Source organism: Carcharhinus amblyrhynchos, chromosome 19, assembly GCF_965287045.1.
Source record: "Carcharhinus amblyrhynchos chromosome 19, sCarAmb.v2.hapA, whole genome shotgun sequence".
In the NCBI taxonomy this organism is placed as follows: Eukaryota; Metazoa; Chordata; class Chondrichthyes; order Carcharhiniformes; family Carcharhinidae; genus Carcharhinus; species Carcharhinus amblyrhynchos.
In genome coordinates, this window is record NC_137342.1 from 19640872 (window position 1) to 19665645 (window position 24774).

The 24774-nt window shown below is 40.1% G+C and overlaps 1 protein-coding gene across 1 annotated transcript in view; it reads left to right on the forward strand.

Annotated features, from left to right (window-relative positions):
• dyrk4 (dual-specificity tyrosine-(Y)-phosphorylation regulated kinase 4) overlaps positions 1-24774 on the forward strand; it is an 84338-nt gene that overhangs the window by 44379 nt on the left and 15185 nt on the right. Inside the window, 5 exon segments of the mRNA XM_080207853.1 lie at positions 8629-8769; positions 17952-18090; positions 21360-21441; positions 23336-23508; positions 23595-23655. Of these exon segments, the coding sequence (XP_080063979.1) occupies positions 8629-8769; positions 17952-18090; positions 21360-21441; positions 23336-23508; positions 23595-23655 (596 nt within the window).

Below are 24774 nucleotides of genomic sequence, written 5' to 3' on the forward strand. Positions count from 1 at the left end.
GTTTTTACTGCATTTGTTGTGAGTGAGCTGACTTCCCCCATCCTCCTTGATGCCCTCCTGCAAAGTGGCTGATCTATCAATCTCTGTGAAAAGTGTCAAAAAGTCAGGATTGAAGTCGTAATCCAGATCTTCATTGTGGTTGGATAACTCCAGAGATTGATTTCTGAAGTCACCCTTGCATTCTTGTTGAATGATTTCTTCCACTTTCCTGTTTTGATTGAGATCTATACAAGTTCTTCCACTTAGAAGAGAATATCCCTTATTCTGAAGGACGTACAATGTTTCAACTAACTGTTTTGGAGTGTTGCCTGCATTTTTTCTGTGACTTTTAGTTCCTTCCCTTCTGGACGGTACAATTGGGTTTCCATTGGCTGCTGGCAATGTGTTGCTTCATTGCTTGATAAAACCATTATGCTCATTCCAGTTTCTAGTTTAAAGTTGGTGATATTTCCATTGATATCTATATCAGCATTCCAAATGGCATGACTAGGGTCATTGATCTCTGCAGGAAATATTTTTGTTCCTTTTCTGGTGAAAATTCTTCTTATGCGTGATGATCTTTTCTTTGAAACCTGTGAAGCTAAAAGTTTTACATCAGCATTTCTTCCTGAAATGGCTAATTTTTCTGCAGAGAAAGCAATGTTCGCAGAGCACAGTTTATACATGAATGTCTTTTTGTATTGGCAAGGTGTTATGGCATGTTGTACTTTCCCTCCAAATTGTGTCTTTTTTCCTGGGCTTAAGGAACTGTATGCTCATTGGAAGTTTCCTAAGCCATGGTGTTTCTTCACTTCTCAGCATTGCCCTGTTCTGTTTACAGAACTCTGTTTGTCACATAGTGTAAAGTAAGGTCTTCGTTAGGTTGCAATCTGATAGGAATTCATTGGTAACACCAACTTAATGTAATTCTGTTTTTAAGATTCCATATTTGTAATCCTTCAACCAGCCTGTAAAGATCATCAATAAAAGCACCTATCTACTGTTTCACCTGCTTTCTGGACCCTTTTTCCTTTCTAGAACATTTTTGCTTCTCAGGTTGATTTAGTTATTATAGGCTTTTAAGATTTCCTCAAGTTTATCAGACAGCTCATTGATGCCCTGTCTTTCAATAGTATCATTTGCTATTGTTCCTATGGAGTAAAATAATATGTTGGCCTGTTCAGCTTCAGACTTGCTGTCCAATCCCAAAGCAATTCAGAATCTCAAGAATCTTTTTCTCCAAAAGTGCCCAGTTTTGAATTTGATTTGGTCCTTCCGTAGTCCATCCTTCTGTTAAAAATGGTTTTGCTGTAAGTTATTTTAACGATCACTCCACACTCTGCCCCGGTGCATTGAAAATCTGCAGCTTTTTTTTGTGTTACCTCACTGTCGCCAGGTGTGACCTTGATTTGCAGGGTCTCAGTCAATTTTCTGAATCTTCTTGCCTCCACTTCCCCTCTGCGGGAGATTTGGAGTTCTTCAACCGTGTCTCACATAGTTCTGCAGTTTTGGTGCAACTTTTACATGTCTGTCATTTAATCTTCTTTAAGGTTGAATTTTCAGTATTTTGAGTTCATCACTGCTGCCATCAACCATGTTGTATGTTGGTTAGCTTAGGTGAGGAATGATTGCTGTGATATTGGTATGTCCAAACAATAGCTGGTTTTATATACTAAACAAATCTATGTGACGTGGTTAGGTGTTACACAGCTGAAGCTCTAAATATTCTCCTTCTCGTCTTTTAGTCATGTGTTCTTTTACATTATCACCATGGGAGGTGCTATGTACACAGTCTGACACATTATCCCTTACAAACGCAAATACAGCCATTGTATTACTATAGGGTGCTATTGGAACTTGATGGATTGAGTTATAAGGAAAGGCTGGATAGACTGGGACTTTTTTCTCTGGAGCATAGGAGGCTGAGGGTGACCTTATAGAGGTCTGTAAAATAATTATGGGCATAGACAAGGTAGGTTGTTAATATCTTTTCCCAAAGATAGGGAAGTCTAGAACTAGAGGGCGTAGGTTTAAGGTGAGAGGGGAGAGATACAAAAGGGTCCAGAGATGCAGCTTTTTCACACACAGGGTGATGAGTGTCTGGAACAAGCTGCCAGAAGTAGTAGTAGAGGCGGGTACACTTTTATCTTTTAAAAAGCATTTAGATAGTTACATGGATACAATGGTTTTAGAGGGATATGGGCCAAATGCAGGCAATAGGGATTAGCTTAGGGGTTTTAAAACAGAAAAGGGCGGCATGGACAAGTTGGGCCGAAGGGCCTGTTTCCATGCTGTAAACCTCTGTGACTCTATGACTTTATAACAGGTCTATAGCAGACGTCATTTCCTTGGCCCTGCACTCAACCCTGGAACAGCAAATAACAAGGGTATCTATGTCAGACTCCTATTTATTGACTACAGCTCAGTCTTCAACACTATTATTCCCATGAAACTCATTGCCAAACTCTGTGGCCTGGACCTCAGCACCTCCCTCTGCGACTGGATGCTAAACTTCCTAGGTCACAGACCACAATGAGTAAGGATAGGCAACAACACCTCCTCTGTGATCATCCTCAACACTGGTACCCCACAAGGCTGCGTTCTCAGCCCCCAACTATACTCCTTATACACCTATGACATGTGGCCAAATTCCCCTCCAACTCAATTTACATGTTTGCTGACAATACCACCATAGTGGCTCAGATTGCAAACAATGATGAGACAAAGTACAGAAATGAGATAGAGAATCTGGTGAACTGTGTGGCAACAATAATCGCTCCCTCAATGCCAACAAAATGGAGGAGATTGTCATCGACTTCAGGAGGCATAAAGGAGAACATGCCCCTGTCTACATCAACGGGGATAAAGTAGAAAGAGTCAAGAGCTTCATGTTTTCAGGTGTCCAGATCACCAACAACCTGTCCTGTCCCCCCCATGCTCACACTGTAGTGTAAAACCCCTCTACTTTTTCAGAAGACAAAGGAAATTTGGCATGTCAGCTATGACTCACACCAACTTTTACAGATGCAACATAGAAAGCGTTCTTTCTGGCTGTATCACAGCTTGATATGGCTCCTGCTCTGCTTAAGACCGCAAGGAACTACGAAAGGTTGTGAATGTAGCCCAATCCATCACACAAACCAGCCTCCCATCCATTGACTCTGTCTGCACTTCCTGCTGCCTCAGCAAAGCAGCCAGCATAATTAAGGACCCCTCGCAACCCGGACATTGTCTCTTCCACCTTCTTCCTTCAGGAGAAAGATACAAAAGTCTGAGATCACATACCAACTGACTCAAGAACAGCTTCCCTGCTGCTGTCAGACTTTTAATGGACTTACCTTGCATTAAGTTGATCTTTCTCTGCACCCTGGCTTTGACTGTAACACTACACTCTGCATTCTTTCATTTCCTTCTCTATGAATGGTATGTTCTGTCTGCAGGGCATACAAGAAACAATACTTTTCACTATATGTTAATACACGTGACAATAATAAATCAAATCAAACAACAAAAACTCCCCCGCTTCTCGGTCCTATAGAAATAAACGTTTGCCTTTCTTAATTCTTGCTAACTGTGGTGAAACTTTTAGTGATTGGTTTATTTGTACTCTCTGGCATGCCTTTATTCCTCTACCCTATCTAGATTTGCACATTCAGAAACCTTCCATTAATGTGTTGAATTTAACTTGCTAATTATTTGCCCATTCTGCAAGTTTATTGGTGTCCTGTAACTTGTTGCAGTCCTCCTCAGTATTGACTAATGCCACCCAATCTTCAATCTCAGTTTGGTGTCATTCCAGAAGTTTAGAAATTGTGTTTTTGATTCCTGAACAGCAGTGGCTCCATCACTGATCATTGTGAAACTACGCTTTCCAACCTCTCCCATACTGAATAACTACCCTTTATCCCCACTCTGTTTTCTGTCTTAAAGCCAACGAACAATCCCTGACCTACATATTCTCTAACCTTATTTACTAGTTCATTGTGGGGAGTCTCATCAAAGGCCTTTTGAAACTCCAGATAATTTACATCTACTACATTACCATGTTGTACACTCTCTGTCACCTCCTCCAAAAATGCAAAAGTTTTTAGTCGAGCAAGATTTTCCCTTTTTAAATCCACGCTGAATATCCATTTGTAAGATCCTAATTTCTAGATGTTTTATCTAATACAGCCACAGGTATGATCCTTCATTTCATTTTTAATCTTTGGCATTCTGTAACATAGTTCCACTGGTATTGAATCAGTTCAAGTTTATACACTGAGAAAATTATAGAGACACACTGGCTGCAATCTAAACCCAAACCCTTTCTTTATTTCTGCACCCCCTCCTCCTGTATATCCAAAAATGGTGGGAAAATAATTAAAATACTCACTAGGTCAGGCAGCATCTCTGGAAAGAGGAAGGAAGATTAATGTACCAGGTCAATGACCGTCCTTTGGGATAGTACTTGGTGTTAGCACACTGTTGGTATTGCTCCTGTGCTAGGATTAGATTGCTGGTCATACTGTACTACGAACATTCTGCAGCTGTTGTTGGATTAGGATGAGAAAGCCGGTGTGATCTGGGTAGATGTGTTGCTGTCCAGTGTCGTCAGGTTGCTGTTATTGCTGGGTTCTGACTGTTGATATTGCTGTGCTGGGGATAAAACAACACACCTTCTTGGCTGGTATCAGGTTTCTAGTGTTACCGCAGGTCATTATCAAGCTGGTTTTACTGCGGTGAATTCGGGTATGTTGCTAGTCCACTCTCAAGCTCTTGATGTTGCCAGTCTAAGATATGACTGTTGGTGTTCCTGGACTTAGATCAGATGGATTGTATTGTAGGATGGAGTCCATTAATGCAAGGCTGTTATCAGCACACTGGTAGTGCTGGCCTTGGATTAGTCTAGTGCATATATTTATTCAGAGGATTGTGACATCATCACAATATATCCAGGCAACCCAAAACAATGATTGATGGCAATGAGTGTGAGATGACTTTGTACAGGTCACTTTCATTTGACCACTGGATCTCAGAATTTAATTTTGGGCTCTCATTTCATCTCCTCCTTGCTATCTGTTTATGACCAGAGCTCTGGGTTCTCTTGCTGTTGACTGTTGCTCTGACTTGATCCTAGCAATATTCTTTTTCAACTGTCTTGCTGCTATCCCAGCCTTGAATCCTATTTGAATTAGCCATTAGAACGTAAGGTACCTTATGTTCCCTCTGTCCTTCTGCCAATGGTCCTCCATGTCACACAATGTTACCTCAGTTGCTCTACCCTCTTGCTCAACAGCCTTATAATCTAATGTGCCACTGGAGGCTCCTTTCACAAACCCCAGCGTTTCAGCATTGGGCAGAGGTAATTATTATAAGCCTGAGGAAGGGGTTGGCCCAGGTAAACTAGGCACAAATTTTTGAAGGCAGGACAGTTGAGGAACAATGGCGAAAGTTCAGGGAGATATTGAATAGCTTTCAATTAAAATATATTCCTGTGAGGAAGAGGAAATGTAAAATGATGAAAAATGTTCTGTGGCTAGACAAGAAAGTCAGAGAGGACATAAAGGCAAAAATGAGGACATATCAAACGGCAAAAGCTAGCGGCAAGCTGGAGGATTGGGAGAACTTTAAGATTCAGCATAGGGCTACTAAAATTAGAATCAAAAGAGCTAAGGTGAACTATGAAAGGAAACTAGCAGAAAACATAAACACACAAAGCAAAAACTTCTACAAGCGCATAAGGAGAAAGAGAATAGCTAAAAGGAATGTTAGTTCCTTAAAGGATGACACTGGTGAGGTATTAATGGGGAACACTGAGATGGCGGAGGCACTAAACCAATATTTTGTCTCTGTCTTCACAATGGAGAATGGTGAAGATTTTCCAAAAACTGTAGTTAATGCAGAACAGCTTGGTGCCATAACCATCACTAGGGAGAAGGTATTGAGTAAACTAATGGGATTAAAGGCAGATAAATCTCCGGAACCTGATGGCTTACACCTGAGAGTATTAAAGGAGATGGCAGCAGAATTAGTGGATGTATTGGTTGTGATATTTTCAAAATTCCTTGAATTCTCATGGATTGGGAACACAGTAATGTGATGCCCTTATTTGAAAAGGGAGAGAGGCAAAAAGTAGGAAACTATAGGTTGGTTAGCTAGACCTGTGTGTGGGAAAGTTGCTGGTATCAATCATTCAGGAGGTGATAACTGAACATTTGGAAAGACAAAGCTCAATCCACCATTATCAGCATGGTTTTATGAAGGGCAAGTCATGCTTGAATACTTTGAGGACATAACCAGCAAGGTGGATAGTGGGGAACCTATGGATGTGATATATCTAGACTTCTGGCAGGCATTTGACAAGATGCCACATAAAGACTAATCCAGAAAGTGAGGTCACAGGGGATTTGGGGTAGAGTACTGAATTGGATTGGCTTCTCTGGTTGATGAAATGTAACTAGCAGTCTGCCGTAGGGGGGTCAATCCCTCGGACCTCAACTATTTCTAATCTATATAAATTATCTGCAAGCAGGGACAGAGTGTAACATAACAGAATTTGTGGATGATACTAAAATAGGTGGGAAAGCAGGCAGTGAAGCGAATGTAAAAATTCTACAGATGGATATAGGTAGTCTAAAAAAAGGGCCAAAATTTGGCAGCTGAAGTTTAATATGAGTACATGTGAGGTTATCCATTTTGGCAGAAAATATGGAAAGGCAAGTTATTACCAAAATGGAAAGCAGATTCAAAATGCACCCAGGCAGAGGGATCTGAGTGTCTATGTTCATGAATTGCAGAAAGTCGAAATGCAGGTAAAGCATGTAATAAAAAAGGCAAATGGGATGTTTGCATTTATTGCAAAAAGACTGTGGTATAAAAGCAGAGAAGTATTGTTGCAATTGTGTAGTATTGAAGTGGAAATTTTCCTGCTTCTTGACTGTGGTAGAAAGACACAACAAAGTTCATTCCAACAAAATAACTTGTCTTTATTTACAAAACACTGCATGCAGTATTGGCAAAAACTTGAGTTCAGAGAGCTGTTGTTACGACTTGCTAATTCTTTCTCAAGTCCGCCCTTACATAAAGAATCAATTCAGTATTTATACATAATCATTATCAGTTTACATGACCCGAGCTTATTCAGGAAGTTGATCAAATAGTGGCATCATAAGTAATGCCATAAATCATGGTACAAGCTGTAGACCTCCTAGAACGCTTTGTCTCATCAGTCATACCTTTATCTTGTCCTTTGATAGAACAGAAGAAGGTTGGTGACTCCTTCATCCCTGACATCTTGTCTCACTCATGTAGTTCTAGGTCATGTGGAGTCAGCCTTATCAGGTCTTACAGAGGTCGAGCAATTTGGGATAGCTCGATCAGGTTTCGTTAATTTGTACCAGATACTTGACCAATTTTCCCATCGTGCCACTACTTCATTCGTACAACTTCACAGTAGGGGGTTGTTGAGACCACATCTGTCCAGTTTGTCCAGTTCTGATCTCCTTATTTGAGGAAGAATGTAATGCCATTGGATGCAGTTCAGAGGATGTTTACCAGATTGATTCTGGGGATGAAGAAGTTGATGTTTGAGGAGAAATTAAACAGTTTGGTCTTGTACTCGCTGGAGTTTAGAAAGATGAGAGGGGATCAGATCAAGGTTTATAAAATTTTAAAAGGGATTGATAAAGGAAATATAGAACAAATGTTTCCTCTTATGGGACAATCTAAAACAAAAAGTCACAGAAATGGGTTGAGAGGCAGTGGATTTAAAACTGAGATGAGGAGGAACTACTTCTTGCAGAGGGTGGTAAATTTGTGAAACTCGCTGCCCCATAGCGCGGTGGAGTCTGAATAATTGAATGGTTTCAAGAGGGATATAGACATATTTATAATAAAAAAAAGGAAAGAGAAAAGATGGAATGGAGACCAGGGAGAGATTAACCATGATTTGATTGAATGTTGGAGCAGGCTCGCAGGGTTGAATTTGCCTATCTGTCCTAATTCCTATGTTTTCTGCATCATTATTATCCCTTCTCCCCTCCTTTTTCTCATACTGCTTCTCCCCCTCCCTTCCCTCCTCTTCCCCTTTTTCCTCTCCTCCATACATGCCTACACACCTCTGCATGTTCTGCTACTGTTCTCTTTTGCCTCCATACTTCTCTACTTTTCCCCTCGTCCCATCTCTAACTTTAGATTTGGTTTGGTTTCTCCTAGCTGCTAATCTTCCTTTACCCTCTTCCCCTCCTAACTCTTTGCTAGACCTGTAACTATTTGCTACACCTTTCCTTGATTTCTTCTGACCCACAATGATGTAGTCTTGCATAAGTCCACCCTTTAAGCCTGCTTACACCTAAAGACTGCAATTTTTCTTGCTGGAAGATGGATGGTACCTCCTGGAACTGTTCTCCAGTAAAGAGCAAGTACCTTCAAGCCAAACAGGGAGGTGGAACAAAGCAAAAATTAAACTGTGCAAAAAGGAAGTTTAACATTGCAGCAAATTAAAAACTTGCCAACTAAATTAATATTCATTAATCCTGTCATTGCAAATTAAATGATAGCATTTTACATGGACATCTAACTGCCTAAATCTCAAAGAAGCTAATTAATAATTGTTCATTAAAATACAAAACTACAAACTGTTGTATACATATTTTTGTTTCAAAATAGGTTTCAGCATCAAGCTGTTGTGGAACTAAAGATTTTAGATATCCTGCATAAGAAGGACAAAGATGGCAGTAACAATATTATTCATATGAAAGAATATTTTTACTTCAGAAACCATCTATTTATTTCCTTTGAACTTTTAGGGTAAGTTATTTTGCCACAGCTTTCAGTCTCCATTACAGCCAATGGTCTAGTTAAACAAATACAAAAGTTAACATCAAATGAAACAGGCTGATACAAACAACTTATTCCATTTCTATTGTTGCAATGATGGAATGACCTAGTTGGCCAGGTATCTATATCACTCCTATTATCTCAACCAAGGCTTTAGTTACAAACTGAATTATTACTCTGTGAATCTATGGTGGACCTCAACTCTTTGAGAGCGAAACTCAGCAAGATCATGACAAGACAGTGAGAAGTGAGAAAACAAATATTTGCACAAAGGATGGTTAATCTGTAGAATTTTTTTGCCATAAACCATATTCAAAGAAAGTCCAAGTGGACGATTCTCCCAGTCTTGGGGACTCAAGCGGAGGCCATGTAACGGGCTTCTGGCTAGGCACCAAGGCTTCAGCGAGCCTCCGGCCACCGGATTTCAGGTGTCATCAGCTCCTTGACAGAAATTGGTGCAGAGGTGAATAAATTATCTAGATGAGGATTTGCTGTCATTAGTGGGCCTTGGATAGAAGTCTCCAGGCCTGCTCACCTCCCCCTCCCACCACACCCCCTACCTCCCTCAGCCCCACCCCCATCCCTGAATTGACACTTAGAATTTTTTTGGGAGAATCCCACCCCATGATTCTTTTAAAAGGGAATAAGACAGTTGCTTTAAAAAGAGACACATGAGCAGAACCTTTACTGAATTACACTGATGGGATAACTTGCATTGTCTGGCACTTCCCTGTGCACTCCCAGTCCTCAGCCTCCAATAGCTGGACAGTCAAAAGTTAACATGTCTCTTTGCAGCCCTCTCCAATATATTAGACGTTGGGAGAATTTTCTACGCACCCTTGTTGTGTGTTTCACAGAGGCAGCCCGTCATTGGCCAGAAGTTCCTACCACTGTCAATGGGGTTTCCCATTCTATGCAATCCACCACCACACCCCAGGCCCCGCCACAACCACCAAACCACCAGAAAACCTGCAACGAGGGCTCACTGTTGGTGGAACCAAAATGTTCCACCAGCGACAATGGCTGAAAATTCTGGCCATTGTCTCTGAAATGTCATATTTGACTTGTCTCCAAATGCTATTTCAACCTAAAAGAGGCCAAATGCTATTTCAGGTAAAATAATCCATATCCCAAAAAATCTTTTCTATATGAAAAGATTCTTTTACCCTCTCCATTTATGTTTCCAGTACAAATTGCAAAGCTCTTTTATATATACCATTTCACATTTATCTCTGTTAAACTAGAATTAGGGGAGAAATTGTTCCTTTTTGCACTGTTTTCAGTATAAAGTAAGCCCAATCCTGATAGTGATGACAGCCCTCTCCACTAGAATTGTTAAGTAAAGATGATGTCAAGAGCAAGAATGGATCACAGTCATTACTAATTTACTACTTTGTATTCCCTAATGCTTAAAGGCTTGTTAGAAACTTTGGAATTCCTAGTCAGTGTCATGTCCCTGAAACACAATGTGGGCTGAATTCTTCAGCCCTTCCAACCAGTGGGATCTTCCAGTCTCGCAGATCATAGAATCCTATAATGCAGAAGGAGGACATTCAGCCCATCGGGTCTGCGCCAACCACAATCCCACCCAGGCCCTACCCATAACCCCAGGCATTTACCCTAGCTAGTCCCCCTGACACTAAGGGCCAATTTAGCATGGCCATTTCACCTAACCCTCACATCTTTGGACTAATGTGCAAACTCCGCACAGACAGTGACCCAACCTGGGAATTGAATCTGGGTTTTTGGTGCTATGAGGCAGCAGGGCTAACCAATCAACCACTGTGCCACCCAATAACTTATATACTGGAGCAGGCTGACCCCTCCATGTCAGGTTTCCCAGTGATAGAGGGTGTGAGCCACACAAAACACCATAGACATTGGCAGGGCTGGCAGCTCCCACCCGTGGCCAGTGAAAGACCATCTCCATTCGGAAAATCCAACTACATTCTGTTGTCCAAAAGGACTCTCAATGGCAATTTAACATCCTAATGAGAACTCATAGGAATAAAATTAAACACGGTCATCTTGGAAAAGGGAGTTAGGGGAAGTTTAGTTAAACTTAATAACTAATCTAATAGGGCATTAAAAAAAACATATATTGATCCTCAAATGTTGCATACTTCTGTGTAATTTTCATGGTAAGCGCATAGCTAAGCTTTAACATCAATAATTGGCATTTAAGTATATTTTCGGTAGAATTCATGAATATTTTGAAGGAATCTTCGGGGAAACATTAAACGTGGAGGAATTGCTTGTCAGCATTTTCTCTCCATGCTCTGTTGTTTTTTTTACCAACATCCAAACCATGTTTTCAAATAGATTCCTTGAACAAAGTGAATTTTGCCTCCAAAATGGCCCCTTTCAGATGGCGGGTTGGAGGTTTTAGCAGACATTTTAAATTAATTTCACTTTGCGTTCTACTGTTTGGTTTATATTGGTCATCAAATACATAATACTTAGTCCATGAACAGGACATAATTCATCAGGACAGGAAAGCAGTGTAGTGTTTGGCAATGAAAACCCAGTCTCTATAATTATAAATACAGGGTAAACAGTGTAGAGACTCCCACTGGACCTGAAACTGAGACAACCTAATGATCAAATGTCTGTCACAGACCAAAGCAAATGTAACATAAATTTTGCACCCAAAATGTTTAACATTCTGCAATTGTCATAGTACAGATAAGGCAAATATGGTCCATCTGCTTAGCTACAAATCTACTGTTATGCAAAACAATTTCTTGAAGTTCAATTGTACAAAAACTATTATAAATCAAATGTATGAATAACAATATTTCCATGAAACAAGACTGAAATCGTACATCACTAAGCAATAATTTAGTTATTTATTTTAATAATATTGTGAATTAATCCATAATAGACGTCAGTTGGTGATATTTTTGCCACTGAGCCAGAAGGTGTATGGATTCAAAGCCGCACTCAAAATAATGACCAAATAATTTAGACAACACTGAGGGAAGGCTCTGCTTTTGGCCGTGTCATCCTTTTAAATAAGATATTTAAACTGACTTACCAGTGCGATGTGAAATATGCAATGGAGCTATTTGAAAAAAACGAGCAGTGAGTTCTCCTCAGATTCAATTTTTATTGTTGCCACCTGCAGGCAGTGGTGATTTGATGGGACCAGTCAGCCATCAGTTGTAGAGCCTGCCAGATCTTCATTCCCTTGAACTCAAAGTGGTTGTTTTTGGGGAGGTGGAGATGGCGTGGGATGGTGGGATTCAGGGATGCTATGGGCAATTCATTCCACCAGGTTGAAAGCCAGGCAGCGAACAGTGAAAGTGAAAATTTACCCCAGCATCCCGGCTAGTATAGTTTATCTGCAGTGCTTAAAGAGGTTTCTCAGAGATGCAATGAGGCGCTATTCAAATATAGTAGTCCTGTTGCATTGCCGCTTGTTACAGAGGGAAGTGGGAGCATCTGCACAAAAATTCACTCCCAGAGTTTTTCAATAGGTTTCTAGAGCACTTTATCATTATTCCGATATCTTAAGATAAGTTACACTGGTTCTGGGCCATTTGACAAAAGCCTGCTGACAAGAAGAAAAGTTTAACGGTAAATGTGAGAACGTGCACTCTGTTGCATTTGCAAACTAATATGATGAAAGAAGACAGTCCCCGGAGAACGGTGCAAGCCAAAGCATTAGATTATGGGAACTCTGAATGACACAGAAAGGAAAAGAATGATATAGCAGCTGTCTCAAGCCTGGTAGCACGTGCACAGTTTGCAGTAGGATCTCCATAATTTATCTTATCGTTCAGCAGTTACACCATTGAAATTAAATAGCACTGCCTTATGATTGGCTACATGATTTATGTCACCGATTTATGAAATGTTTGACCCCTAAAGGTTATTTGAAAATGTTCCCACAGAAAATGGCATTCAACACAAACTCAGAAACTCACGTACAAACATATTTTTGCTGGGTAAGAAACTGAGTGTTTGATTTGCTCAAAAGCAGTTTTTGTATTCATTACCTGAATTTCAAATAAGTTTCATTTGGAAGACCATGTACTGTTAATTGCATCCTAATTTTAATAAATAACTAAAATATAATGATCCCAAGCTTATTTTATTTCTAACATTCTTTTTAAAATGATGAAATAAAACAAAAAGTAAAATAGTTCCAGCAGATGCTGGAATCTGAAACAAAGACAGAAAATGCTGGAGAATCTCAGCAGGTCTGACAGCATCTGTGGAGAGAGAATAGAGCCACTGTTTCGAGTTTGGATGAGCCTTTGTCAGGACTAAGAGCAAAGAAAATCAGGAGAGATTTTTACTGTGAGGGTGCAGGAAGGCTGTAATTGGACAAAGAGAATGTAAATGAAGATGAAGAAGGCTAAGAAAGGTGTTAAAAGTGTCCACTAAATGATCAGAGTGTATAAACGGCAGAACAGAGGTATAGTTGGTTAAGGTAGTTGCCCTGAAGGAACGGAGCAGATAGAGATCAGGAGTGGAGAATTGGAAAAATGGAAAGAAGGATGGGATGAAAAGAAGAAACAAGTAAAAAAAAAAGTAATAAAAATACAAAGGTTAAATTATGAAAGAAAACTAGCAAAAAATATAAAAGAGGACAGCAGAAACTTCTATACATATATAAAAGGGAAGAGAGTAGCTAAAGTGAATATTGGTCTCTGGGAGGATGAGATCAGGGAGTTAATAATATGGAACACAGAAATGGTGGAGACACAAAATCAATATTTTGCCTCTGTTTTCATAGTGGAGGACTGTAGTACCATCCCAACAGTAACAGGCAATACAAAGGTTATAGAAAGGGAGGTATTTAGAACAATCATTATCAATAGTGAGATGGTACTCAACAAACTATTGTGATTCAAGATAGACAAGTCCCCAGGACTTGATGGCCTACATCCTAGGGTTTTAAAGGAAGTGGCAGCAGAGATAATGCATCCATTAGTTATAAGATTCCATAATTCCCTGGATGTGGAAAATGTTTTGGTGAATTGGAAAAATGATAATATAACGCCCTTATTCAAAATGGAGGGAGGCAGATAATTGACCTGTTAGTTTAATATCTGCTGTTGGGAAATTGTTAGAATTCATTATTTAGAAAGCCAAAACACAATCCATCAGAGTCAACGTGGTTTTATGAAGGGTAAATTGTGTTTGACTAATTTGCTAGAAGGTGTAACAAGCCAAGTGGATAATGGGGATTGTGTAAATGTAGTGTATGTGGACTGCACGAAGATCTTTGATAAGATGCCACACAAAAGTTGAGAAGGTGCTGTACAGGAGGTTAATACACAAAATAAGATTACATGGGGTTAAGGATAATATACTAGTTTGGATGGAAAACTGGCTAACTGACAGAAGACAGAGAGTCAGGATAAATGAGGATTTTTCTGATTGGCAACATGTAACTAATGGGATGCCACAAGGTTCAGTCCTCGGGTCCCAAATATTTACAATTTATCTTCATGACTCAGATACAGGATAGCCAAATTTGCAGATAACACTAAAATAGGTATGACAATAAGTTTCAATGAGGAAATAAGAAATTTACAAATAGATATAGATATGTTAGGTGAGTGGTCCATAATGTGGCAGATGGAGTTTAACGTGGATAAGTATGAGGTTATACATTTTAGTTGGATAAACTTATTATCTAAATGGAGAGAGACATAAGGGTGCTTTGGTGCGGAGGAATCTGGGTGTCCTCGTGGCATGAGATGCAGAAAAGTGGTCTGCAAGTAATGAGGAAAGCAAATGGAATTTTGGCATTTATACCTAAAGGGATGGAGTATAAAAGTAAGTAAGTGTTGCTGCAACTATAGAAGGCATTGGTGAGACTGTACCTGGAGTGCAGTGTAGTTTTTGCCTCCTTATTTGAGAAAGGATGCAGTGGCATTCGAGGTAATGCAGAGGAGATTCACAAGATTAAATCCAGAGATGAAGGGTGGGATTTTATGGCCTTGTTCGCCCTAAAGTTGCAAAATCCCACCCAAGGTCAACAGACATTTCCATGTTCCACCCTCACCCACTCCGTTTCCCCTGGAGGGTGGGACAGTAAAATTCCAGCTGAAGGGTTTGCCTAATGAAGAGAGATTGAGCAGTTTAGGCTGATATACTCTAGAGTTTAGAAGAATGAGAGGAGATCTAATTGAGGGATATAAGATAATAAAAGATATTAACAAAGTAGGCATAGAGCAGATGTTTCCCCTTGTGGGGCAGTCATGGAATCCCTACAGTGTAGAAGGAGGCCATTCAGCGTATTGAGTCTGCACCGACTCTTCGACAATGCAAGTGACCCAGACCCTATCCCCATAAGCCCATATATTAAGCCTACATACTTACCCCACTAATCCCCTTAACCTGCACATTTTGGGACTGTAAGGGGCAATTTAGCATGGCCAATTCACCTAACTTGCATATCTTTGGACTGTGGGAGGAAACTGGAAAACCCAGAGGAAACCCACATAAACATGGGGAGAACGTGCAAACTATACACAGGCATCCAAAGTTGGAGCAAATCCAAGTCCCTAGTGCTGTGAGGCAGCAGTGCTAACCACTGTGCCCGTGTGCTGCTCTAGAACAGGAGGTCATGGTTTTAGAATAAGGGGTAGCGGGTTTAAAACAGAGATGAGGAGAAACTATGACTTTCAAAGGGTGGTGAATTTGTGGAATTCACTACCTCAGACTGTGGTGGCTGAGGGACATTGAGCAAATTTAAGGAGGAGATAGACCAATTTTTAATTAATAATGGGTTGAAGGGTTATGGAGAATGGGGAGGGAAGTGGACTTGAGGCTAAAACAAGATCAGCCATGATTGTACTTAATGGCAAAGCAAGCATGAGGGACGGAATTGCCCACTCCTACTCTTAGTTCTTATGTTCTCATAAGAGTAGGGAAGTGTTGCTATAGCTATACAGTTCTTATTTAGACTTCATCTGGAGTATAGTGTATAGTTTTGTTCTCCTTATTTGATAAAGGATATAATTACATCAGAAGCTGTCCAGAAAAGGTTCTGTTGATTGATTGCTGGGATGAAAAGGTTATCTTTTAAGCAGAGGTTGAGTAGGTTGAGCATATACCCGTTGGAGATTAGAAGAATGAGAGGCAAACTTGTTGAAAAATAAAGATCCCGAGGGACTTGATAGGGTGAATGCTCCCTCTTGTGAGGGAGTGTAGAACTTGTGGACACGGTTTAAAATTTAGGGGTGTCCATTTAAGACTAAGAAGCGGAGGATTCCTCACAGGATCATTAGTCTATGGAATTCTCTTCCCCAGAGAGCCATGGAGGCTTGAATATATTGAAGGCTGAGTTAAATTTTTGATTGACATAGATTGACATCAAGGGTTATGGAGGCAGCAGACAAGACAGTATAGTTGAAGCCGCAATCAGATCAGCTGTCAGTTTATCGAATATAAAGCAGGCTCTAGGGGCCTAGCCCTGCTCTTAATTTTTGTATATCCAACAAATAGTGTTAATTGATTCTGTTTACTGGAGGTCTGCTCAGGGTGCTGACATCACAACTTTTTATTACATACATTCCAACAGAAGAATACACTTTAGATTATCAATAAAATGAAGAGGTTACCAGAGTACTCACTGTGAACGTGTTATGTTTAAAGGGCTTGGCAATAAACTTGAAACTGAATGCAATAACTTTTGATTTAATTTGATTTATTATTGTCACATGCATTAACATACAGTGAAAAGTATTGTTTCTTGCTCGCTATACAGACAAAGCATACCATTCATAGCGAAGGAAACAAGAGAATGCAAAATGTAGTGTTACAGTCATAGCTAGGGTGTAGAGAAAGATCAACTTAATGCGAGGTAAGTCCATTCAAAAGTCTGACAGCAGCAGGGAAGAAGCTGTTCTTGAGTCAGTTGGTACGTGACCTCAGACTTTTGTATCTTTTTCCCAACGGAAGAAGGTGGAAGAGGGAACGTCTGGGGTGCATGGGGTCCTTTATTATGCTGGCTGCTTTGCTGAGGCAGCGGGAAGTGTAGACAGAGTCAATGATGGGAGGCTGGTTTGTGTGATGGATTGGGCTTTTGTAGTTCCTTGCAATCTTGGGCAGAGCACGAGTCATACCAAGCTGTGATACAGCCAGAAAGAATGTTTTCTATGATGCATCTGTAAAAGTTGTTGAGAGTCACAGCTGACAAATTTTCTTAGTCTTCTGAGAAAGTAGAAGCGTTGGTGGGCATGAGGGGATAAGGCAGGTTGTTGGTGATCTGGACACCTAAAAACCTGAAGCTCTTGACCCTTTCTACTTTGTCCCCATTGATGTAAACAGGGGAATGTTCTCCTTTATGCTTCTTGAAGTCGATGACAATCTCCTTCATTTTGTTGACATTGAGGGAGAGATTATTGTTGTCGCGCCAGTTCACCAGATTCTCTATCACGTTCCTATACTCTTGTCTTGTCATTATTTGAGATCCGACTCACTACAGTGATGTCATTAGCAAGCTTGAAAACTGAATTGGAGGAGAATTTGGCCACCCAGTTTTAGATGTATAAGGAGTATAGTAGTGGGCTGAGAGCACAGCAGTGTTGAGGATGATCGTGGAGGAGGTGTTGTTGCCTGTGAACTGTCTTGATAACTGTCTTGATAATCTTTCTAGTGCACTTGTTCCAGGTAAGATGTATGTTTAAGGTTTAATTTTAAGCATGTGTGTTAAGAGTGCTAAGTGTTACCCATCAGTCACATATATTGAGAAATTGCAGGTCAGCTGTGACATGTGTGTTCTGCCAGTGGGTGAGATGTCCTGCAAATCTTACACATTTTTAAAAATAGCCCTGGTGTTGCAGCCAAAGATGGATGTGGAAGAGCTGAATAGATTATAATCAAGTTTTTTTGCTTAATAACGTGTGGTTAAAAATTGGTGAACTATTGAGTATTTTGTTCTGATAAAATGTTAGGATAAGTTTTACGAGTTCGCCATAGGCACTAACCTGCCAGGACACATCAGATTATTGCACGCAGGCTGCCAGTGATATTCCCAATTAAAAAGCATGGGCAGCATGAGCACAATTTCCCAATATATCCTTCAGCCAGCCACACCTCCAAAAATGCATATTCATAAAATCAAATACAATTACTCCTTAAACTCACAGAGGATGGTAGATGATAATTGGAGTCTACTCTTTTCACAGAATGAATTTGTATGAACTTATCCAGAAGAACAACTTCCGGGGTTTTACCATATCTCTTATTTGCCGATTTGCATACACTTTACTGAAGAGCTTACAAATGCTCTTTAGGGAAAAAATAATTCACTGTGACCTGAAACCTGTAAGTAACGTAAATATGTTACAGCTTCATATACAATTAATGTCACCGTTATACTGCACTGGATAATACAGTATCAACAGCATTTGTGTTGTGAAAATAGGCAGTTCATTGCTATATTACCTAATCATGGTTTTGCACTTTGGTATTCAAATACACCTCTGAAATGTGACATATTATTGAGGCATTCAAAATAATAATTTCCCTACAAAAATCCATCATAATATTAAACAAAAGGAGTTAGAGAGCAAAACCTTTGCAAGTCTCCCTTGGAGGCACTGGGAGTGTTAGGCATCACCAAAAGCATCATACAGCACATTTGCGGCTAATTCAGAACATGTGGGACGGGATTCTCTGGCCGTATTCACCCCAGAACCAAAGAATCCCACCCAAGGTCAATGGACCTTTGTAGGAATCCATTTCCCTCCCCTCCCCCCGTCTACCTGTCTACCGTTTCCATGGCAGGCAGGATGGGAGAATCCCCATCGTGGAATTTGCGGTCAAGCAGCAGACTGAGTGGTAAGTTGGCTACAAAACAGAAAACAGTAGGGGTTATAGATACTTAAATTGCCAAATGGTGTGAAGCGGTGTCCTATATGGTGATGGCTGGAGAAAGGGCAAAAATTATTTACCACAGTGATATTTGAACAAGAGGTTTCATCTATCAGGAAGGAAAGCCTGAGCAGTGAACTGATAGAGGTCTTCAAGATTATGAAAGGGTTTGTTTGGGTAGAATTAGAGAAAAGGTTTTCACATTCGAGTGAGACTAGAATTAGGTTATGTAATATAGTCACTACTAAATCTAAGAGGCAATTCAGGATAGATTTATTTACCAGAGAGTGGTTAGACCATTAGAACATGGAACTAACTACCACTAGGAGTAGTTGAAGTGAATAGCATAAGATCATTTGACAGGAAGCTGGACAAACACACGCAAAAGAAAGAAATAGAAGGATACGTTAATGGGGTTCTATAAAGAGGGTGCAAGGAGACTTGTGTGGAACATAAACACCAACATACACCTGTTGGACCAAATGCCCTGTTCTGCAAATATTTTATACCCTTGTAATACACAGACAACATTAATGAGTGCGCTGACAGCATTAGAGAGCCCCCTGTCAGTATATAGCACTTTGTTTCCAGACGTAATATCAGAGACACAAACCATCTTTGTATTCATTCAATTTGTCATTAACTTAAATTTCTGGGTCACTCTTTTTTTAGTTATAAAATGGAATTCTGCAATAAAAATTCTGCAGAAACATTCTGAATTATAAAAAATAGAGCAGGCATTTGTTTCATATTGTTTAGCAATAGCTTTGTGGACAATGATTTTACCAAAGAATCTTGATTTGTTAGTGCACATATCCTGTGCAAAACCTCTGTGCTGGACTACCATCTAGTGGCAATAAAATAAGATTTTTGACAGCTGATATTATGGGATAAGTTTTCCAGTGGTACGCAGAAGCGTTACATAAACATCTGACAACCTACTCCATCAGATTTCCCAGAGTTGGTGCTAATTACAGAATAAGTCAAGTTCCAAGTCAGAACTGGATTTCATGCTGGTGGTTTACTTAATCTGGGTGGAATTCCTAAAGCTTCTGAAACATTTAAAGGGATTACAATAGCCACCCTAAAGGAGAGGTTTGTTTCTGGCAGCCAAAATTTTACCAGAGCCCGGAAATATTCCCAAAGGAATAACCATTCTGCACTTCACAGTGCAGCTATTGAACTGGCTACTTCAGGAAATGATCTATTCAACACTCCAGGTTATTCTCTGTGGAAGACAGTGATGAAAGGTGTGTGAAAGGAGGGGGCAGACTGGGTAAATGTGGTATCAGGCATTCAGAGAAATCAGGGAAAGCTTTCTAGTCTCAGAAATTCTGCCAAGTTATTGATAGCAAGCATTTCCTAAGTGAATGGCCAAAGTATGCATGTCACAAAGTGTCACTTGTGAGCAAAGTGGACAGATTTGATGCTTGCCCATAACTTCTCCCTGTGAATCTAGGTCCACAACTCCAATTTACAGTTGCCTTCCCCTCTGGATTCTTACTTTATATATCAAACATTCCACTCCTTTCAGCAGGGGTGGTAGAAACCACAATTTCAGTTTCCCACCATCCAGTCTTCAGGATTATTAAAACCCTACCTTCCCATCCATTCAGTCTTCAATGTGCAGACAGTACCAGACACATTGGAAGTCTGAAACATTTGACATAAAATGCATAGATTACTATACTTAAAACTAGCTTTATGATTGCATGGCAATTACATCAGGACATATACAGATTAGGACATACAAAGAGAGATAGTGGTGTAGTGGTCATATCACTGGACTAGTAACCAGAGGCCCAGACTAATGCCATGAGGGAACAGGTTCAAATCCCACCATGGCAGCTGGTGGAATTTGCAACCAATTAATAGCGCTGAAATTAGAACATAGAACAGTACAGCACAGTACAGGCCCTTCGATCCTCAATGTTGTGCCGAGCTATGTCTCAACCCAAGATCAAGCTATCCCACTCCCTATAATGCTGGTCTGCTCCATGTACCTATCCAATAACCGCTTGAAAGTTCCTAAGGTGTCCGATTCCACTATCACAATAGCAGTGTATTCCACACCCCAACCACTCTGAGTGAAGAATCTACCTTGGACATCCCTACTATATCTCCTACCATGAACCTTATAGTTATGCCCCCTAGTAACAGCTACATCCACCGAGGAAATAGTCTGCACATCCACTCTATCTATCCCCCTCATCATCTTACAAACTTCTACTGTCGCCTCTCATCCTCCCAGCTCCCTCAACCTTTCCTCATAAGACCTACCCTCCAAACCAGGCAGCATCCTGGTAAATCTTCTCTGCACTCTCTCCAATGCTTCCACATCCTTCGTATAGTGAGGTGACCAGAACTGAACACAATATTCCAAATGTGGTCTCACCAACATCCGATATAGTTGCAGCATAACCCCCACGGCTCTTAAACTCAAACCCCCTGTTAATTAAAAGCTAGTCTCAGTAATGGTGACCATGAAACTATTATCGAGGGAATGAAATCTGCTTTTCTTACCTGATCTGGCCTACACTTGACTCCAGATCCACAGAAACCTGGTTGATTCTTAAATGGACTTAAGCCACTCAGTTCAAGGGCAATTAGGGATGGGCAACAAATACCAGTGATGCCTACACCCTGTCTTTAGAATGTATATAGCTGTATTCTTTACATATTATTATGTAATATAACCATTTGTTTATTCCTCGTGTTAGGAGAACATATTACTTTGCCCCAAAGGTCAAGGGTTAATCAAAGTAATTGATTTTGGATCAAGCTGCTTTGTAAATCAAAAAGGTTTGTATGGATAAAATATTTTTCATTTTATGCATAATTTGTTTTACTTTCAAAAATAAACAATGTTTATCCCCTTGGTGTGCATGGACCAGCCACCTTTTGGGAGTCATCTGGAAGCTCATTTGGTTTTCATAGAATCATAGAATCCCTACAGTGCAGAAGGAGACCATTCAGGCCATCGAGTCTGCACTGACTACAATCCCACCCAGGCCCTATTTCCATAAACCCAGACTTTTTCATGCAACCAGAGCTCAGTATTTGAGAGATGGGGCTCAGTTCCAAAACTGACAGTAACGCTATGGCAAAGAAGGTCAATAAAGCATTTATTTTTCAAAGATTTGCTTTTGTTTGCAAGTTTCAAGAGATGGAATGGGTGGAATAGCATACATTAGACAGAAATAAAAGAGAGTTTATAAAATAAAGAGAAATAATACAGGGGAAAAATTAAACATGCACAGAACAAAATACTTTTCTCTGTGTTTAGAACTCCTCACTCAAATTCAAATTAAGCATTGCTCCTGCTATTTGAATTGTGTTATTACTGCATTCTGAGGTGTCAGTTTCAACATTACACAATGCGAGAAGAAAATGGCCATTGGGGAGAGGACACCCAATCCCTCTGTATTCCAAATGAGCATTGATAGAGGGAAAAATCAAGGTGATGGGTGGGAATACTCTTTCCAGTTTCATTATTGTAAATACGCTTGGTTTCCAGCTGCTACAGGTGTAGGCCCTCTTAAAATAACTCACGGAGCTCTATGTTTGTGTAGTACACTGCAGGCATAATTAATTGAATTTTCCCAACCCCATTGGAGATGGGAGGTGTGGACGCAACCAGGAAAATAAAGGAGTCCTAAGCCAATAGGGCCATCAAGGTGGAGGGAAAATTATGTAGGATTAGTGATAACAACCCTTGATCACCGCACCCCCATTCACTGGGGCACGGATCCCTTGGCTCTGATGATTACCCAGCCTGTCAGTGAGCGACTGCTTCCAGCGAGCTGACAACCTTCACACTCAGTGGGGAGCTACCATGTTGGCAGGAAAATATACCAACAACTTTCTAAAATGGCCCCTAAATGGGGTCTTAATTCCTCACTTAGCTGAAAATAGGGGGGAAACCACATCAGGGTGGTTCCTTTTGCATTAGTGCACATTGCTGGGATGGGTTGGGAATAGATTCAGTTGCCCATTGCACAGAGGAAAGCAGCTAAGTGGGGAATTAAGACCCCATTTAGGGACCATTTTAGAATGTTGTTGGTATATTTTCCTGCCAACATGGTAGCTCCCCACTGAGTGTGAAGGTTGTCAGCTCGTTAGAAGCAGCCAATCACTGACAGGCTGGGTAATCATCAGAGCCAAGGGATCCGTGCCCCAGTGAATGGGGGTGCGGTGATCAAGGGCTGCTATCACTAGTCCTACATAATTTTCCCTCCACCTTGATGGCCCTATTGGCTTAGGACTCCTTTATTTGTTGACTTTTCTGCCGGTAAATGAGGATGCCTCCATTATTGAGGTGACCTTGTACTTGTCTGTCTGCTTTGGCAGAACCCATCATTTCTAGAGGGACAGCTGGGTTATAGATGATCTATCCGGGCATCCAGCCTCAGTAACTCACCCAATGTCTGTAATAGGACAGTGAGAGCAGAGTCCAACTCCTATATGGTTGTGCGGGTGGGTGTGCTGACAACGTGACTGGGCTTGGGACGTTCTTTTAGTTCTTAGAAACCTCTGAGTTAATTGTCTTGAATAATGCCATGGGAGACCAGTTAATATTGTAGATTAAAACAGAAATTAATAGACATTTGTGGTACCTGTAAAGAGATAGAATTGGTTGTACCTAAAGAGTGTGGTGTACTTTCTGATGTTTAAATCTATTATGTTTGTATAACAGTTTACACATACATCCAGAGCAGATTCTACCGTTCACCTGAAGTAATTCTTGGTCACCAGTATGGATTAGCAATTGACATGTGGAGCTTTGGCTGCATCTTAGCTGAGTTATACACTGGCTACCCACTCTTCCCCGGGGAAAATGAAGTAGAACAGTTGGCTTGTATCATGGAGGTATGAATAAATTAGGAGCCTATTTATTGAATTACACATTTCTTTTTGGATTATCTCTTACTGGATTTGTTTCTTTTTTTCTTAAGGTACTTGGGATTCCACCAGCAGAAATCATTCAAACTTCACAAAGGAAATGTTTGTTTTTTGGTAAGAGCTGGAATTGAATTAAGGAAGAGTTTCCATTCAAGTTCAATAATGGTGCGGAATCATTCAAAATATTTTCAAACTACTTGGACAATAATTAGTTTTTAAGCAACTTATTAACATTTATTTGAAAGGAGGGAAAGTGCAGCTGAGGATTATCGTCTCAGATCAGTCGCAATCTCATTGAATGGCAGAGCAGACTTGAATTGCTGAATGACCTGCTTCTGCTCACAAATCTTATGAGTTTGTGTGGGCATAACATGTAACCCACAGATAAGAAAGAAGTAAATACTGAGAACAATCTTTAAACATATAAAAACAGATGAAGGTAATGTAAGTACTTCAGGGAATAGAAATAGGTTACAAAATATCATTAACATCAGATAGTAACAATATATCTGTTTTAAAAAAATTCAAGCAGGACTAATGAAGGAAGAGTATATCAAATTGCCAATGTACAGAGACAGTATTAGAAGCGAGGAAACAGAGCTGCTATGGATAAGACTAATATGGCCACAGACAAGAATCAACTGTTAAAATTGTAGGCTCTTACGTATTTATAAAAGATAGGGAAGGAACACTGGGGCAACTGTGTTAACCAGAAATATCAGAGTACTGGCAATAGCAAGAAAGGTTGCAACTAACAAGAAAAAAAATCGTTATCTATTGGAGTGAAATAAAGGTTAGGAAGGAATTGGTGACATTAGTAAGGAGGAAGGAGTTGGTGATGTTATTAAATGAAGATAAAATACATATCACCAATAGTGATAATTGAAGAAGATACAAATGTAGACAAATCTGTTAAATGAAATTACTAAACAATATAGTTACGACCATAAGGCTTTTCGACTCCAGTTTGAGGCACTTACTAACCTTCCATTCAGGATAACCATTTCAACGTGACAGAAGTCAATTCTAAAGGGGGTGCTTACAATGCATTAAGTTAAGCCAGCTATTTCAAGCAGACTCAATTGTTCAAAAACCTTTCACAGCTTGTTAAAATGAAGTTAAACTTAATTATTTAATCCTCTATACTTGGCATTTTAAAAGCTCTGCAAAGAAAATATTTTGTTGTTCTGGTTCTGAATACACATCTTTTTTATTTGTATCTTAAAACTATTT